Raw genomic sequence first — 18,351 nt, 5'->3', positions numbered from 1 at the left:
CAAAGTACTGTGACAAGCCCTCTAGGGCTACCTCCCTGCGTATCCATTGTTCCAGGTACGTTTCCATGTCTGGAGCTTCCTGTTCCAGTTTCTCGGGAAGACCAACCAGGCGTAGATTACTTCCCCGTGCCCTATTTTCAGCATCTTCTGTGTGTGCTTCAAGTGTTTTGATCTGTGTCGACAGTTCGGCTACTGTTTTGGAGATCTTCAAATTTTCCGGGGTAAGGCGTTCCAATGATTTTTCATTGGCAATCACTCTGTCTGTTAGTCACCTGTGGTCGTCCCTAAGGAGCGTCAAGTCCACTGATAGTGAGTCTATTTTAAGTTCTAGTGCTTCTCTAGATGCTTGGATTGCCTGCAACAGAGTGTCTAGCGGGGTTCCTTTATCAGGTTCATCGGTTCCTCCCTCCCTTTGTGAACCACTTTCTTCTCCAGTTCCGTCTTTCCTCTTAGGTTTTCCCATTCTTAGTCGCCTTTTCTCTACCTCAGGGCTGAGGTCCTCTTGCCCATCCCCTCTGCTGTACCACCGACGCGTGTTACCTCAGTTACGTAGGGCTGGGTCTTTCCTCCGACTTTTTCCTGGCCTGTCTGGTCGGATCGCTGTCTCAAGGGCCCCAGTTGCTCCAAGCTTCCACTCAGGGGTTGGTTGGGAGTTCCCCCGAGTTCATTGATTATTTGAATACCGTTGGGCTGCGTCTTGTTTGTGGGCCCAGCGTCGAGTCCCCAGGCCCGCACTCTGAGCTGCAGGTTCAGGCACCCCAGCAAGGCTCCTCTTCCCCAAATTCCTGGCCGTCTCTCCGTCGCTGCACTCTTCCTCCCAGACTCCAAAAAGAAGACAAAAAAAGGGGGGGCGCCCCTCCTCTTTCCGTCCTCTATGGCGCCCAGTTTTGGGCCCAGGGTCCGGACCCGACAGCTGCCTGCCTCGCTCCCAATGCGGGGCCAATGTGTCCTCTTTCTGTTCCCCCCTGCGTTTCCAAAGCGGGGGGATTCTCCGCTCCTCGAAGCCCTGGGGCGGGCCCAGGGCAGCGCCGCGGGGCCAGTGTCCCCGGTTCGCACAGTGTGCACTTGCCCCGCTCGAAGCGCGTGCCTGCCACGCTACCTCCGATGCCTCGTCCAAGCTTCGGCGGCCCCAGCGCGAGGTCCGAGCAGCTCCCCTCTGCCGTCTGCAGTGCGTCCCCGCACGAGAGCCGCTCCTCTCAGCTGGAGCACGACTTCACTCGCCGCGCACCTCAGGAGCTGCCGTTTTGTCAGGCAGTCTCGTCCCGCGGCCCAGGTCGACCGCGCCTCTAATTTCATTTAAACTCCCTGCCACATGACCGCCGAGTGCAAGGGGGTTCCTCCACTCGCTGTGGCGTATTTCTAGCAAGAGCCGGGGGTCAGGGGGACAGGATAGGTGCTCAAAGGTTGGTAGCCGCCGGGAGCTCCGCTTTACGCGTGCTGCTCCATGTGTTCAGTCTTGATGTGTGCTTTGTCACCTGTGACAGTGGTGACAGGTATGTTGAGAGCCCTGTTGATAGATGGTATCAATTTTACCAATTATGACATGATTCCATACAAGTTTCAAGTTTATTTTTACATGCATAGTTACTGAAAACCGTTGCAATAAGGTACAACAAGAAATAAAACCAAGAATATACATCAATTAAAATGGTGCACCAGTTCCCTCGGATAGTTGTAGCAGCTAGACAGCCTAAAACTGGGTCACAACATAAAGGCGTGTAAAAAGTACAAAGCAGATCAGTAAAAGCAAATTGGCTTGGAATGGAATTGAGACAGCATCTGGCATCAACCTCTGGGAGCGGAGACTTAAAGTGCAAGATGTGCAAAGTGTGGAATGTGTGGTAACATAGAGCACTAAAGAGCCAACTTACAGTCTCTTTACAAATGTTCAGACAGCTATGTAGGTATATCAAGGAAGGACATTACAGTCAACATATGCTATGTTAAGAAGTTTTTGTTAGAATAGACATCGCTCCCTGGATCAAAAGTGCACTGGTTCCCTCAAGTAGTTGGGCAACTAAACAAGCTATGAATAGGTAACCACATGGAACATATTAAAAGTACAAAGCAAGTCAATAAAAGCAGATCGGCTGGAAATGGGAGAATGTGACAACATCTGGTATCAACCATTCCCTGCATGGCAATTTAAAGTGCAAAATGTACAAAGTGCAAGAAATGTGATAGCTAAAAATGCTAAAATGCCAATGTATAGTCTCCTTACACACGGTCAGATGGCAGTGAGGGTGTAACAAGGAGAGATGTTACAGAAATGCTTAAAATATGCTTGGGTAGCCAGATCGAGTTCAAGAGAACGTCCCTCTTCAGACGTCCACAGGCCATGTCATGTGTTTATGCTTGGGTAGCAAGTTTGAGTTTGTAGGGCCATCCCTCACTTGATCAGAAATCAACAGGCAATGTTGAGTGTCTATGTTCAAAGTGTCCAGTATGGTGCTGACACATCCATCTGGCGGCTTACCCATGGGTGAGTTGGGACCCTGGAATTGGGGACCAAGCAGACCTGTGTTGGCATTTTCTTTTCCACCTGTGCCAGATACTTTACCAGTCAGCAGTTCAGCTGCAGATCCCCAGACGCAAAGCAGGTAAGCTCGTCTAGCAGTGTCTCGGCGAAGTATTTGGCCCTGTTGTCGATGAGGGTAACCAGATGGTAGTTTTTCACCAAAGTCTTATCTCCTGTTTTGTAAATTGGTGAGATTATGGAGCCTCTCCATGAAGCTGGCCGTGTGCCCTGGAGCCTGATTTGAGAAAAGAGTGGTTCCAAGATTTCGCCCCAATGCTCTGCATTTTGCTTGTAGATTGCTGGGGGGGTACCACTGGGGCCTGAGGCTGCGATCTGGCATCTAATTGAGTTAGTGTGGGATAGTCTGGAAGCACACTCAGAGCCAGCTGCTGGTTGAGATGAAGACAAGGAAAAGTTAGTTCCCTTTGAGTCAGTGTCTTTGGAGATTCCTTTTGGACTTTTCCTTGCTACTTGGCCTGTGGCGCTTGTGGCTGATTGGTGGTTGAAGTGATCCCTCAGGAAGTTTGCCCAGGTTTTTTTGGATATATGAGATGTTACTCCTCCATGGGATGGTCACAGCTTATTCACCATCCCCCAGGAAAGGTACGCTGTCATTATGCATGAAAGTACTGCCCTCTTCCCCACCCCTTGAAGAACACTGTGCCCCACAGACTAGACTCTACAATCAGCAAAATGTGTCCTCTGGTCACAGCATGACTCTCCAGCATTCACCTTATCTATGTGTAAGACATTCTCACTTACCCTGTGGTTAGATCAGGTGTCTGAGGAACCTTTGAATCCGCATAACAACCACAGCTGTCAAAAATGGTTTACCATTCCCACATCTGGTGTCAGAAAATTTGGGGCAGGGAGGGATTGAGAAGTGTAGATGTTGAACTGACTTGGAAACATTCATACCACGACTGACATGGAAATACCAAGTAAGTAACATATTTGTATATTGAACTGGGGTCTAATAAATCGCATTTAATATTCATGTAATAAAATCTGTATAAATTCAGTTCGCTTGGCACTAAAATCACTTAAAGATGAGCTCCTTTTCCCAAATCTTTACAATGTAGGCAGCAGCTCAAATGATGTCTCAGGAAGGTCTTCGTTGACACCGCGGATGCTCTCGGCCACTTCATTTCGCTCCTTCAATCAAATCAACAAAAGCTTTGAGCAAAGTATGATTGATGGAAATGGAGGCATGAAAGAGAGGTCAGTGTTTTTTACTATGTTTGATGCCTTCTCACTATGAGCTACTAAGTATGGTTCTTTGCTTTTACAAATCTCATAACGAGCAGACCATTAAATTGTAGCGTGTAAGGTAACTCCTTTTACCTCAGAATAATACCAGAATCATGAGGTTGCACATGCTCGCAAATTTGCCCAGGTATTTTTGCAAGGAAAACCTCCTGAAATTTACTGGAACAAAAATGCCAAATAATTACCAGAAGATGCAGATTTTGGTGCATCACAAAAATCTTTAGGGAGGAGGGTGCATTTTCCTTGCCTATGCTTTCATAAATAAACCTACCATGGCACAGACATTCAGTCCTGTCCCAATGCTCAAGTCCTTCCAGGTTACCAATATTGTCCAAGATCTTTATGTTCCACAGTGATGTTCCCCTACTCATTACCCTTTTCTATATCATTCTTGAAGTGTCTGTTATGTTTCTTGTTCTCTCTGGCAACTACTTAGGCCCTTCCCCAACTCCATATATCCCTTCAACATAGGTTGGTTCTCCCTGACATGCCGATCAGTCATCACTCATGGTTCCAGTAATGTGGCAAGCATTCATTAAGTAACAGTAATTGGGAGGCTAAGTAAGACCTATCTAAGTTTAAGCAATGTTGTGCCCTTGTCATATACACCCCGGTTTAGTTTTGTCAATGATATTTTAGGTGTTTTATTAAGGAATCGCGTATTGTATTTAATTTACTGAAACAAATCCTTCTGTCATGCAGTAGACACCACAATGGGAGAGTTTGACCATTTTGTATAGTGCTATCCTTTACATCAAGGAGAGGGTTAGCTTTCTCCTACATGATACTTCATCTTTAAATCCACTCAGTAGTTCTAATTAGTTATTTTCAGTAGAAAACCCATCACTTGATTTCAAGTGACATACATGCCCAGGTGGCTAAAACCTTCCTCAGAAATATGTAAAAAGCATTCATAACTGGATCCAGGGTACAGACCTGACAGTGGGGCCAGCACTGATATCTGCTAGTTAATATTAAAGTCAGAGGAATATCTGCAGGCTCCCAAGCAAATGATCACGACAGTGACCACAGAGGGACCCTAGTACAAGCGAGCTTGGCCAAATGATGCTCTCTTCAAAAGAAAAACTTCAAGCTGTCTTCCTTTCAAGACTTTGAAGCTTACACCGACCAGCACCTTGACTTCACACGTGCTATACAGCACTATATAAAGACACAATAAAGAAATGAACAAATATCTGCTCATGATTACCCAGGGATGCTATATTTGCAACTAGTGATGTAGTGCTTGTTTTACAGTTCTTTGGTTATCATCAGTGGCCTGATTCACAAATGTAATTTTGTGGTTACGTTAAATAGTAGTACAGTAGTTCTATTCACATACAATAAAATGCAAATCACCATCCTACGGTTGGAGACCTTCATCATTCCTATAATGTTTTTTTAATATATTCTGTATGAGGTCTCTGCCATGTGTGTGGAGAAGTTTTTCTGGGGCAAAGGAGCGTGGATGGAAAATGGAAGTGACTTCAAGAAATGTATTAGTGGTCAATGCTAATGCAAACCATGCACGCACAAAAGAGTAGCACAATTTGAATTCACAAAATACATTTCTTAAGTTACTAAAGCCCTAAAAAGTGTCCCAACAGGTGTAAATGTACTCTAGCCCAGATTTGGCGTAAATCAAGCGCACACATGGCTATCCTGCAACATAAAAATGACAGAAACAGTGGAGTCTTGAAATGAAAGAAACACTCCACAGGAACTAATGTTAAATTAATTACATTAAAACTATATATATATATGACTAAGCAGTGGCAGTTACAATAAGGTCAGAATTTTTATAGAAAGAACATTTTTGTTTGCTGATAACTTTGGCTCTATTTGACAAATCTTCACAAAACTTTCCAAAAAAAGTTAATCTATCCCAGCTGCTTCCTGGAAAGTTTTATTGTGATCTGTCAAGCATGTGTCAAAACAAATGGGGCTTCCAAAACACTTTTTCCACATGCAATTTCCATTAGGATAATTAGACAACATAAAGAACAAGCATTTGCAATGCAATAGGTCTGACATTTGCTTGAGTTAGAGCTATTGGCATTGTAAATTCATTACTGGACATTTCTTTCCACATAAATTGGTCAACCCTGCCTCATAATTTCATGTTTTTCTGCCATATAATTCCAGCGGCCCTACAAATAACTAAAACACTTTCATTTACCTTCTTCGTCTATCTGCAGCCATTTAGCATCCTAATTTAAATCTGCCATGCTAATTCCAATAGAATACCACTTTCACCACCCCACTATCAGAGTTGTCGGCTGGCTAACACAATTCCCCACAAAAGACAAAAGACATCCACAGAGGAGAAATAAACTAGAAGGGTCACCCAAACATATCAAGAGTGTTCAAACAGTCACAGTGTAATAAGGATGTTAAATTGCCCTGAATTATGGTCGTAATTGTTATAAGGAGAGAATATTAAAACATGTACTATTATCATATAAACCTTTATCAGAAATACATTTTTGGCATTAGAAAGTAATGCTCAAAACAACCCCTAGGGGGCACTATAACAAAATATCATTTGTAAGAAACATGGTCATGTACCCATATTGTTAGACCCTTGAGGGGATAACCCCATGAAAAGAATAGGAGCAAGTAATGAGGTATAACCATAAACTTACTTCCTAAAGGGTGTTTTTATGGCTAGCAGGCCTACTGCAATGATATTACAAATGCGCTCTTTAAAAACATTCTCACAGCTGTAAAAGTTGTAGCCATGAAAAAGCTTAAAAGACAGTGACTGGTGGGAGGGGTTATTATTTTGGGGCCCTCACTAACCTAGTGTGGGGACCCATAGATGATGTAGACAGAGTGTTTTGAAGGTGGTCCCATTGTCCTAGGACCACCACAGGCTGAGTTATGAGCAAAACATTTTGTAAAAGTAATGCCCTGCAAAGGATTACAGGGGCATTTTTCATACCGCAAATATTAAAGTATGTTGACTGCAATGCTCAGTACAGCCCCTAGAGGACACCACAATAAAAATAGTATTTGGAAGAAACATGGTCATCCATCCATAGAGTCTGCCCTTAGAGAGCATAACCACATGAAAAAAAGAACAGGAGAAAGTAATGCAGTGTAAATACATATTTAGTCCTTAGAGGGCATAATGCATTACACATTTTCAAGGCTAGCAGGACTATTGCATTGATATTACAAACAAGGCCCATAAAACATAACTTCTCCCAGCTGTAAAACAAAAGTTCCAGTCACGAGAAAGCTTAAAAAGTTAATGAATGGTGGTAGAGGTTATTATTTTGTAGTCCTCACTAACACAGTGTGGAGACCCAGATATGATGTAGGTAGAAAGAGCACATTGTGGTCAATGTTTTGAAGGTGGTCCCATTGTGCTAGGACCACCACAGGCTGAGTCATGAGCAGAAACGTTTTGTAAAAGTAATGCCCTGCAAAGGCATTATGGGGCAAGTTTCTATGTCACAAATATTATGTTGATATGACTATAATGCTTAGAACAGCCCCTAGACGACCCCACAATGCCCTGCAAAGTATTACGGGGGGATTTTTTGTACTGCGAATATTATAGTATGTTGACTGCAATACTCAGGACAGCTGCTAGAGGACACCACAATAAAAATAGCATTTGGAAGAAACATGGTCATCCAACCATACAGTCAGCCCTTAGAGAGCATAACCACATGAAAAAAGTGGTTATTATTTTGTAATCCTCACTAACACAGTGTGGAGACCCAAAGATGGTGTAGACAGAAAGAGCGCATTGTGGTTAATGTTTTGAAGGTGGTCCTATTGTCCTAAGCCCACCACAGACTGAGTCATGAGCAAAAATGTTTTGTAAAAGTAATGCCCTTCAAAGGCATTATGGGGCAGGTTTCCATGCCACAAATATTTTAGTATGTTGATATGACTGTAATGCTTAGAACAGCCCCTAGATGACCCCACAATGCCCTGCAAAGAATTGGGGGGGGGGTATATTTTGTACCGCAGTTTTATAGTATGTTGACTGCAATGCTCGGAACATTCCACGAATATTTGAGCAAAAATGTTTTGTAAAGGTAATGCCCTGCAAAGGCATTATGGGGCACGTTTCCATGTCACAAATATTTTGTATGTTGATGTGACTGAAATGCTTAGAACAGCCCCTAGAGGACCCCACAATGCCCTGCAAAGCATTACGGGGGGATTTTACGTACTGCAAATATTATAGTATGTTGACTGCAATGCTCCCAACAAGCCGTGAATATTAGGGCAAAAATGTTTTGTAAAAGTAATGCCCTGCAAAGGCATTATGCGGCAAGTTTCCATGCTATGTATGTATGTTGATATGACTGTAATGCTTAGAACAGCCCCTAGAGGACCCCACAATGCCCTGCAAAGCATTAAAGGGGGATTTTTCGTACTGCATATATTATAGCATGTCAACTGCAAAGGCATTATGGGGCAGGTTTCCATGCCACAAATAATTTTGTATGTTGATATGACTGTAATGCTCAGAACAGCCCCTAGTGGACCCCACAATGAAAATAGCATTTGTAAGAAACATGGTCATGTGACTTCTAGAGGGCATAACCATACAAAAATTAAATGGCAATAAATAATGCAGTGTAACCATATATTTAACACCTAGAGGCCATAGTGTTTAACATATATTCAGGGGTAGCAGGCCTATAACAATGATATTACAAACAAGGCCCTTAAAACAAATGCTTCTCCCAGTTGTAAAACAACATTTCCAGCCATAAGAGAGCTTAAACAGACACTGAACGGTGGGATGGGTTATTATTTTGGGTTCCCCAATAACCTAGTGTGGGGACCCAAAGATGATGTAGATAGGAGGAGCACCTTGTCGTGAACATTTTGCTGGTGGTCTCATTGTCCTAGGATCACCACAGGCTGAATTATGAGCAAAAATGTTTTGTAAAACGAATGCCCTGCAAAACATTATGGGGCGAGTTTTCCCCAAGTGCAGTGAATATTGTAGTATTGGCTCCCCTGCAGTGCTGGGAGAGCCGCTTTCGCTTTGAAGATTGCTGTTTTACATAAAGCATTCACCAATTTCAAGGGTTTTAAGGGGACAGTCACAAGAAATGACTCTGATTAGGTAACTGTGAACAATGTGACCAGCGCTCTAATACCGCCAATTGAGTTCACGCTGTTGTGCCTGTTCGCACTGTGAGCGCCATGGCTGCCATGCAGCAGGAAGGGCAGATACAAAAGAAATAGTTTGCCCATGCTGAAGTATATCAGAAATCGTGCAATAATCCATGTAACAGGGGTAGTCTGCAAGACGTGACAAAAAGAGCCTCAATGTGGGACAAACGTAAAGCATTTACCAATGACATCAAGTGATTTTTGAAAGGCAAGCCCATAAATGAGTAAAAGTGATGGGCATGACATGGGCGTGGTTAAAAGCCCACAAAACTTACAACAGGTCGAAGCACTTGCCAGCTCGACTTAAAAACAGCTGAACAGATTTACACCAAATCTGTCAGAAAATTAGCTCTTTACCCAGAAAGCTTGCTTTTTGTGATCTGGTGTCCATCTGTTCAGTAGTTTTTGAGAAATAAAGGATTCAAATTTACAGCTATCTAGTGCAGAGAGACTCCAACTAGTCCAAGAGATCAAAAGATGAGATCTGATTGCTGCCGACAATATCACCAAGGATGTTTGGCACCAATTTAGGACTTGTTCTCTGTGTCTTGGAAAAAAAAGAAATTACATAGGAGCAGGGTAGGCATATTCTGACCCCATAGTCTTGTGGAGGTGGGAGAGCGGCAAAGGGGCCAAAATAAAAAGTAAAATGTTGGTACAGTGGAACCACAGGAGTACTACGTGGAAGAGTTTTAAAAAATTCATAGAAAAAGGGCAAGACTTCTCTTTTACATTATAATCCTTCTGAGGTGAGCCAGACCCTGGGGGGTGTCATTGGTTTAAAAAAATTATATATATTATAGGGGACAAGGTGTGCATGGGGCCCCCTATCCATGCTTAGTTCTGCCCCTGGGGCCAACATCTCCCTGGAGGCTGGCCCATTTTGAGCAGGCCTCAGAACCCCAACCCTGGGGCCCACAACAACAACAAAGGAGGGCTGCAATGGCAGCCCCCACCCTTCTGAGGACAGCGCAGGAAGAGCAGTGAACAGAGCTGCTTCAACCATGGGAGTGCAGGAGGAGTTGCTGCCACAGAGCAAGAGCAGAAACCAAGTGGCCAGCTCCCAGTCACTGGAGGGCAGTGTGCAGGGGAGCCAATGGGGTTGCGGGCCTTGTCAATACACACACTATCAGTTTGTTTTCTTTTGGGTAAGTAGGTATTCACAGGGAAAATACCAAGCTCTCCTATAGGTAGCCTATATCCTGAATTGTTTACTCAATAAATTACCGATATAATTAAAACACACTAGACCCTAATCCAGTTTATTGCCCTATCAGAAGGACATTCTACGATATCTTTTAAAAGAACATATTTGTCTTTTGAAAGAGGAAAAAATCATGAGGGACCATTTGGTCCATGCTGGCATCACATGTAATTTGGCATCACTTCTGGGACAGCAGAAGGTCATGCAACACTATTTATGAGGCAACTGCATTATGAGCAGTTTCACCACTAATACCAAGGAATTCAAGCATGGGCAAATCACACATACCCTTAGGGGCTACACCATTTGCAATTCTAGCAATGTTATTTATGTCCGCTGGTGGCCCTGCAACTATATTTACGTAGTGCAGACCACACAGAAAATTAGATACAGACTATGGCCCTCATTACGACCCTGGTGGTCGGTAATAAAGTGGCAGTAATACTGCAAACAGGCTGGTGGTAACTACTGCCAAATTATGACCAAGGGTGGAAACAACAGCCACCACGGCGGTAGCCGCCTACAGCCAGGCGGAAGTCAAAGTTCTGCCCACCATATTACAACAACACAATCTGCCACCTTTTCTGGGACGGTACCAATGATATCAAAAGGCTGGTGGAAACAGACCTCAGAAGTGAAAGGACTCACCTTTGGAGACACAGGGAAGAACCACACCGCCATGGAACCCGAACTGCATGTTTTTCCAATGATATTCTACATTCTGCTCCACCATGAACACCAACGCCTGTGAAGACAACAACGGTGAGTACTGCCGCCTAGCACAAAAGGAGAGGGGATGAAAACGACAGTCACACATACACACGCACCATACACACACCCCACACACACACCACACACACAACCAGCTGCACAAGAAAACAAGTTAATCGCCCTAAATCGGCTGAATAATGCAAGGACAAAAAGAATTTACCAAAGTGAATGTAATAAGAACAACACAGTATAAATAATAATTTAGGCAATATAACAGATATATACAAATGTACAGAACATGGTACACAGCCCAGTCCTCATTTTGCATGGGCCACATGGCAAAGTCCAAGGCCCCACTTGTCACCTGCATCAACACGGAGTGAACACTGCAGGGGCATCAGTTGGTAGATAGGCAGGCACCTCAGGGGGGTGGGTGGGCACCTCAGCCAGGAGCTGAAACAAGACTACTGGTTCTGGAGAGGGCAACATGCTCTGTGCTTGGTCCTGGGGAGTGCAAGGCCACATTCTCTGGAGTTGGTATCTTGCCCACTGGTTCTGGAGGGGACAACATGCCCTGTGCTTGGGGCTGGGAAGTGCAAGCCCACAGTCTCTGGAGTGGGTGTCTTGCCCACTGGTTCTGGAGTGGACAGGCCGCACAGCAGCCCATGGACACAGGATTACATTTTGTCCGCCGGCGATACCAGCTGCACTGTGTTGGTGGTGGTGGGAGGCTCGGGCACATCCTCTGCACCCTCAGAGGGATGCACTGTGGTGGTGCTGGTGGTGGTGATAAGCTCATGCACATCCCTGCACCCTCGGATGGATGCACTGTGGTGGTGCTGCTGGTGGGGGGAGGCTCCTACACATCCCGTGCACCCTCGGATGGATACACAACCATGCTTGGTGGTGGGGCCTCCGTCACAGCTGCTGGCCCAGGCTCCTTTCCTTTATTGCCTGCTAGTGCAGGCTCCTCGCCTTCTTGCCTGCTGATGCAGGCTCCTTGCCCTTCCTGCCTGCTAGTGCAGGCTCCTTGCCCTTCCTGACTGCTGGTGCAGGCGCAGGCTCCTTGGCCTTACTGCCTGCTGGTACAGGATCCTTGGCCTTTAGGGTGGCAGGTGCAGGCTCCTTGGTGTCCCTGCCTGCTGGTGCAGGATCCTTGGGCTTTCGGGTGGCAGGTGCAGGCTCCTTGCCCTTCTTGCCTGCTGGTGCAGGCTCCTTCCCATTCAGTAAATGTGGCCTGGATTCCTTTTCACCACAAGTGCTTGCGTATGGAACTGGGCCCGTGGACTGTGTGGCTGAGGTGCTTGGCTGGGTTTGTGATACCCTGGCCATATGTGCAGGACGGGGAGGGGTAGGAAAGAGGTCAATGGTGGATAGGAGCAGTTTTTCAGGGACATTGGGGGGCGAAGAGGAAGAAGGAATGGGAGTGGAGGATGAGGGAGTGGTTGTTGGAGGTGTCTGTCTGCTGGATTTGGGTGCAGGTGCATGGGCTGAATGCTGTTGTGAGGTGGATGGCTGTTGGTTGTCCGAGTGCTTGTGTTTGTGTACTTTAGGAGGGAGGGACAGACACAGTGGGAGAGGACACAGGGGACGTGTGCATGGATGTTGTGGAGGTGTCTGCAAGTGAGGTGTCTGTTCTGCTTGGTGTAGTGATGATGCTGGTAGTGGATGATGATGTTCTGCATGCAGGTATGAGTGTGGATGTAACTAGGTGGGAGGTGGAGGAGGAGGAAGAGGGAGAGACAGTGGAAATAGTGGATGTTGTTGTGTCTGCAACTGGATGGTGTTTGTGTGAGGGCCTGTGGGATGAAATGTGGTGCTTGTGTTTGCCTGTGAAACTTTTGGGTGTTGCCTTGTGTGCATGCTCATCTGTAGGAGTGCCTGGGATGGGTTGAGGAGAATGAGACTGGGCAGTGGAAGTTGGAGGGGGGACGGTAGAAACAGGGACAATGGCTGCCATCAGAGAGGAGGCCAGAGCCTGAATCGATCTCTGTTGGGCCACCAATCCAGTGTGAATGCCCTCCAGGAATGCATTAGATTGTTGCATCTGGGCTGCCAGCCCCTGGATGGCATTTACAATGGTTGACTGCCCTACAGAGATGGATCTCAGGAGGTCAATAGCCTCCCCACTCAGAGCAGCAGGGCTTACTGGGGCAGGGCCTGAGGTGCCTGGGGCGAAGGAGATGCCCACCCTCCTGGGTGAGCGGGCACGGGCAACTCGATGAGGGGCTGCTGGGAGGGCCGTGCTGTTAGAGGGGTGGCGGCTGTATCTGTAGCTGGGGGGGGTCACAGAAGTGTCCGCCACCACCAGGGAGCTTCCATCGGAGGAGGTATCTGTGTCTGAAGTGTCCCCACCAGTCTCCGCCGTGGTGCTCCCCTCGCCTTCCTTCCCACTGGTGCCCTCAACATCTGTGGACTCTGCCTCCTGGGTCCTGTGGGATGCCACTCCCTCCGTCGCCAGTGCCTCTTCTCCTCCGCCAGATGATGCTAATGCACATAAGGACAGGATGTCAAAACAAGAATGGGGGAGAGAGACAAAGGATACACTGGGTCAATGGCTGCACCAACACCACCGCTGGCATACACAGCACCCTCACACACAGGGAACAGGCCTACGCACTATGCATTGAACTACCAGTGATATTGCTAGCCACCAAGGCATTGGGAGGGGCACACACCGGCAAATGCAGCACACCTGGGACCCACGCAGCCCTGACCAGTAGTGGATGCCTATGAGCTAGGTAGCAGGATCATCCCTTCAGAACCCTAGCCACCAGGGGACCTACGTGCAATGTCAGGCCTGGCCTAGGGGCACCCACTGGCACACATCCACCACCCGGATACCACCCTACCATGCGTAAGTTGTAATGATGGGCACTGTACTCACCCCCTTGTGGCTGCTGTGATGCCCTCAAGCACCCATCCAGCACTTGATAGGCCACTGCCAGTATGCAGGCCATCAGGGGGGTCGGGGTTCGAAGGGCACCCCTTCCTCGTTGGGAGGCCATCCCCAGCTGGTCCTCCGCCGTCTTCCGTGCCCACCGTCTCAGGTCCTCCTACTGTTTGCGACAGTGGGTGCTCTGCCTGCGATAGACCCCCAGGGTCCGCACCTCCTTGGTGATGGCAAGCCCTATACCCTTCTTTTGATGGGTGCTGACCTGCAGAGGAAACACAAACAGAGGGATACCATGATTCTGACAATCCAGCCTGTTACACATATGGCGTTCATCATTTGCCCCTCAAATGGTACACACATGACCTGCACCTCTGCACGTACTCTGCCACCAGCCACACACACACATCTCCATGCATCCTTGATGCATGCAATGTACCCATGGTGTAGTCACCTGTTGGTCTGGAGGCTCATAAAGCAGGCCATACAGGGGTGGGACCCCATCCGCCAGGTGCTCTAACACTTCTGAACTGAAGGCTGGGGCCCTGTTCCCTGTTGCATGGGCCATGGCAGGTTCCAGACAAAGGTCACAGCAGCACACACAGTGGAGGTGTTGTCCTGTGGAAAGTCAGGAATCAAGTGAGGTGATATTCAGAAAATGGCAGTCACGTTCGCAGCAGTGTACACCGTCACCGCCGGCGGTGATCTTCATTGGTTACGCCATGTTGTACTCCATGGAGCCCTATGTTAGCCAATGTAGAATTGCACGACGGTGCAGACCGCCTTCCGCCATGACGCCTAAAGCCGGCGGAGTGACCTCACTTCCACCTGTCCCTGCATACAGGACAGGCGGTTTCCATTTTCTACTGCTGTTACACAAATTCTGAATAAAAATTGCGTCATTAGTGTCAAATGTACATACCAGTGGCATTTCCAGTGTCCAACATACATTCATGCTCTGTGTACACTGTAGTGGTGGATCAATATTTACTGTGGTCACTCCCTTCTCACTCTTCTGTCCCTTAGGTACCTATCCCTGCGGAGGAATAGGAAGAGGAGGCAAGCCCCCGTGTACAGACCCCTTGTGGACTTGGCTACACTGGAGGACAGGCACATAATACTCACCTATCGACTGGCCAGGGCCACAATCACAGAGCTGTGTGGTCATTTGGAGACAGATCTGACATCTGCTATCCGTCAGCTCACTGTGATCCCCTTCCTGTGCAGATCCTAACAGTGTTTCATTTTGTGGCAACAGGCTCTTTCCAAGTGACAGTGGGCTTGGCTGTAGGACTGTCACAGCTAATGTTCTCTATAGTGCTGGCAAGGGTTTTGGCAGCCTTGCTCAAACACATGGGCAGTTACATTGCATTCCCCCAAGTTGATGATTTGGCCACTATGAGGGGTGGATTCTATGCAATGGGACATATACTACATGTTATTGGTGCCATTGACGGAACACATATAGGATTAGTTGTGTCCCCCCCCCTCCCCCCCCCCCACCCCGGGCCAATGAACAGGTGTACAGGAATTTCCACTTACTCAATATCCAGATGGTGTGCCTTCCTGACCAATAAATCTCCCACGTCACTACCATGTATCCTGGGTTGGTGTTGCCACGTCCCACAGCTGATGGCACAACTACAGAGGCAAAGAGTGTGGCTTATAGGTGAGCCAGTGTCCCCACCCCCATGCATGTCGGTGTATGCCTTCAGGAGTCATCCCCCATGCCATTGTGCAAGGCTAATGTGTGTCACTCACTTCTTGCAGGTGACTCAGGCTACCTAAACCTGTCCTGGCTCTTGACCCCTGTAGGGAATCCAAGTACAGGGGCTGAGAATAGGTACAATGATACCCATGGGCGTATCAGGAGGATTATTGAAAGGACCTTTGGTCTCCTGAAGGCCAGGTTCAGGTGCCTCCATCCGACAGGTGGATCCCTAGGCTACTCCCCTGAGAAGGTCTGCCAGATAGTTGTTGTATGTTGCATGTTTCACAACTTGGCCATCAGACGACATGTGCCCTATCTGCAGGAGGAGGGGGTGACAGTGCACCTGTGGAAGCAGTGGACACTGAGGACAGTGAGGAGGAGGAGGAAGAGGGGGAGGATGTGGACAACAGGTCATATGTGATACAGCAGTACTTCCAATGACACTCAGGTAAGACAGCTGAACTGACCATTTCTGCATTCAGATGGTGTGCTGTGTGGCTGTTGCATGATGGCAGTCACTACCTTTGCATCCTTACTGAGTGCCACCTATGCCTTCCCATTTTGCATATGTTGGTGTGGTTACAACTGTGTACTGATGTAACGACTAGAAACCAAACTGCTTCAAGCCATTTGTTGGATGGATTCACACATTACAGGACAATTGCAAAGGGTGATACAGTTTAATACATTGCACATTACTTTCAGATAAAGCACTCCAGTAGTGTTTAAGGGTGTTTATTGAAGTGACTATTATGAAGGGATAGTTCAATGGAGTGGGGTGAAGGTAGAGGAAAGTCCAGTGTAGTGGGCCAGTCTGGTTGTTGCACAGGTTGTGTCCAAGGGACCATAGGAAGGTGAGCAATGGCAGTTGAAAGTGGACAAGTTGATGCAGTGGAACACAAGGGGGACATCCTGGAGGAGCTCATTTCCTGTCGGTGGTCTTGGTCTTGGCAAGTGTCTCTCATCTGTGTCTGGGTCACAGGGACCGCTTGTAGGGTGGTTCACCTTCTGCAGGGGAAGGGGTGCTGGTGGCCTGTGGGTCCTGTGGCAGGGCCTCCTGTCCACTAGCTGCAACTGATGTTGATGGCTGCTTGGTGGAGTGGCTAGTGGAAGTGGCCCTGTGATCTGCTGTGTCCTCACGCCAGGTTTTGGCCAAGTCAGCCAGCACCCTTACAATGGAGGCCATGTTGGCATTTAGGGCCTGGAACTGCTGCATGACCTCCTGGTGGTGTACCTCCTGCAGCCGCTGGTTGTCCTGCATGATGTGGATCACCTGGGCCATCCTGTCCTGGGATTGCTCCAGGACTTTTGTGAGTGCCTCCTGGGCACTTGGTTCCCTGGGCCTGTCCTCCGGCTGGCCCCGGCCCCTGAGCCTGTGTCTCCTGAATGGTGTGCCCACTCCCACTGACACTGGGAGCCTCATTGTCTTGCCTGTGTGGTGTGGACTCGGTCCCTGTACTGGTGGGCACACTAGAGATTGACGTGTCCTGGGGACAGCAGTCTGGGGGCATTGGCTGGCAGCTGTGGTGTTGGAATCTGAGGGGGTGCTCTGTGGTGGCTTGGCTGTGGGATGGGGTAGGCGACTGACCAGTGGTTCCAGATGGTCCAGGGAGTTAATCCAGATCCAGAGCTCCAGAGTGGCTGTCATTACTGGGGGCATCTTCTGGTGGGGGACTGAGTAGCCGTGGCACTTCTTCGCCTCTGACATTGGCTCGGGGACCTGTGGGCTTGTAAGTGATGAATTATGCTACATGTCTGTGACATATTCAACATTACTGGCTTTCTCAATGTTATTGCTGTTGTCCTGCCATCTTAGGCTGTGTGTGGAGATGGATTGTGGGATTGGTAGTTCACCATGTTGTGCATGCATTGGTGGTAGGTGGGCATGCAGGGCTGTAAGGGATGTGCATGCAGTGGCTTTGGCATGCAGGGCTTTCCATTTTGGTGTGGTAATTGGGGCAGTGCAGTGTGTGGGATGGTATGGGGTGCTGGGGGTGAGGGGTGGTGGTGGCATGCAGTTATGGGTGGGTGATAAGTAGCAAAAGTTGACTCACCAGTGTCCAGTCCTCTGGCTACTCCAATGAGTCCTTCAGGATGCAGTATGGCTAAGACCTGCTCCTCCCATGCTGGCAACTGTGGGGGAGGAGGTGGGGGTCCACCTTCAGTCCTGCTGATGGCGAGGTGGTGCCTTGCTGCAATGGAACGCACCTTCCCCCGTAGGTCGTTCCACCTCTTCCAGATGTCGTCCCTTGTGCGTGGATGTAGTCCCACGGCGTTGACCCTGTCGATGATCCTCCACCATAGCTCCATCTTCATGGCAATGAATATCTGCTGTACCTGTGCACCAAAACGGCTGTGAGACACCCTGAGAATTTTCTCCACCATGATCCGCAACTCCTCATTGGTGAATCAGGGGTGTCTTTGTGGGGCCATGGGTGTTGTGCAGAGGTTTATGTGTGAATTGTTGAGGTGTGTGTTGTGTGATGGGTGAAGGATGTGTGGGTTGCTGTAGTGTGTATGGGCTGTATTGTGATGAATTGGCGTGGCAAATTGTAGCCAAATTGGTGTGTTTGCAATGGATTGTGGGTTCTGTGTGTGTGTGTGTTTTATAGTGCAGTTGGTTTTGTGTGTGTGGGGTGTATAATTGTGTCAGGTGTGGGTTTTTGGTTTTGGCCAATGTTGTGTTGTTTTATATTTGGGTGGCCATTATGACCGCACCTGTGCGTACCGCCAATGGTTTACGGCTGTTGAATGTCCGCTGTAGTGATTCGTGGGTCATAATGTGGAGGGCGTTGTTTTGTTGGTGTAACGGTAAGGGTGTTAGTACCGACAGTTTATCACTTACCTTTGGTCTGGCGGATTTGTGTTTGTGGCAGTATTCTATCGGTTTGGTG

The 18,351-nt window shown here is 47.8% G+C and overlaps 1 protein-coding gene across 1 annotated transcript in view; it reads left to right on the top strand.

The window, feature by feature from the left end:
- DNAH14 (dynein axonemal heavy chain 14) overlaps positions 1-18,351 on the top strand; it is a 923,784-nt gene that overhangs the window by 422,971 nt on the left and 482,462 nt on the right. The window contains exon 42 of the mRNA XM_069236199.1: positions 3,601-3,739. Within this exon, the coding sequence (XP_069092300.1) occupies positions 3,601-3,739 (139 nt within the window). The remainder of the gene's footprint in view (positions 1-3,600; positions 3,740-18,351) is intronic.

The sequence above is a fragment of the Pleurodeles waltl genome, chromosome 5, assembly GCF_031143425.1.
Source record: "Pleurodeles waltl isolate 20211129_DDA chromosome 5, aPleWal1.hap1.20221129, whole genome shotgun sequence".
NCBI lineage: Eukaryota > Metazoa > Chordata > Amphibia > Caudata > Salamandridae > Pleurodeles > Pleurodeles waltl.
This window is presented reverse-complemented; position numbering and strand designations above follow the sequence as displayed.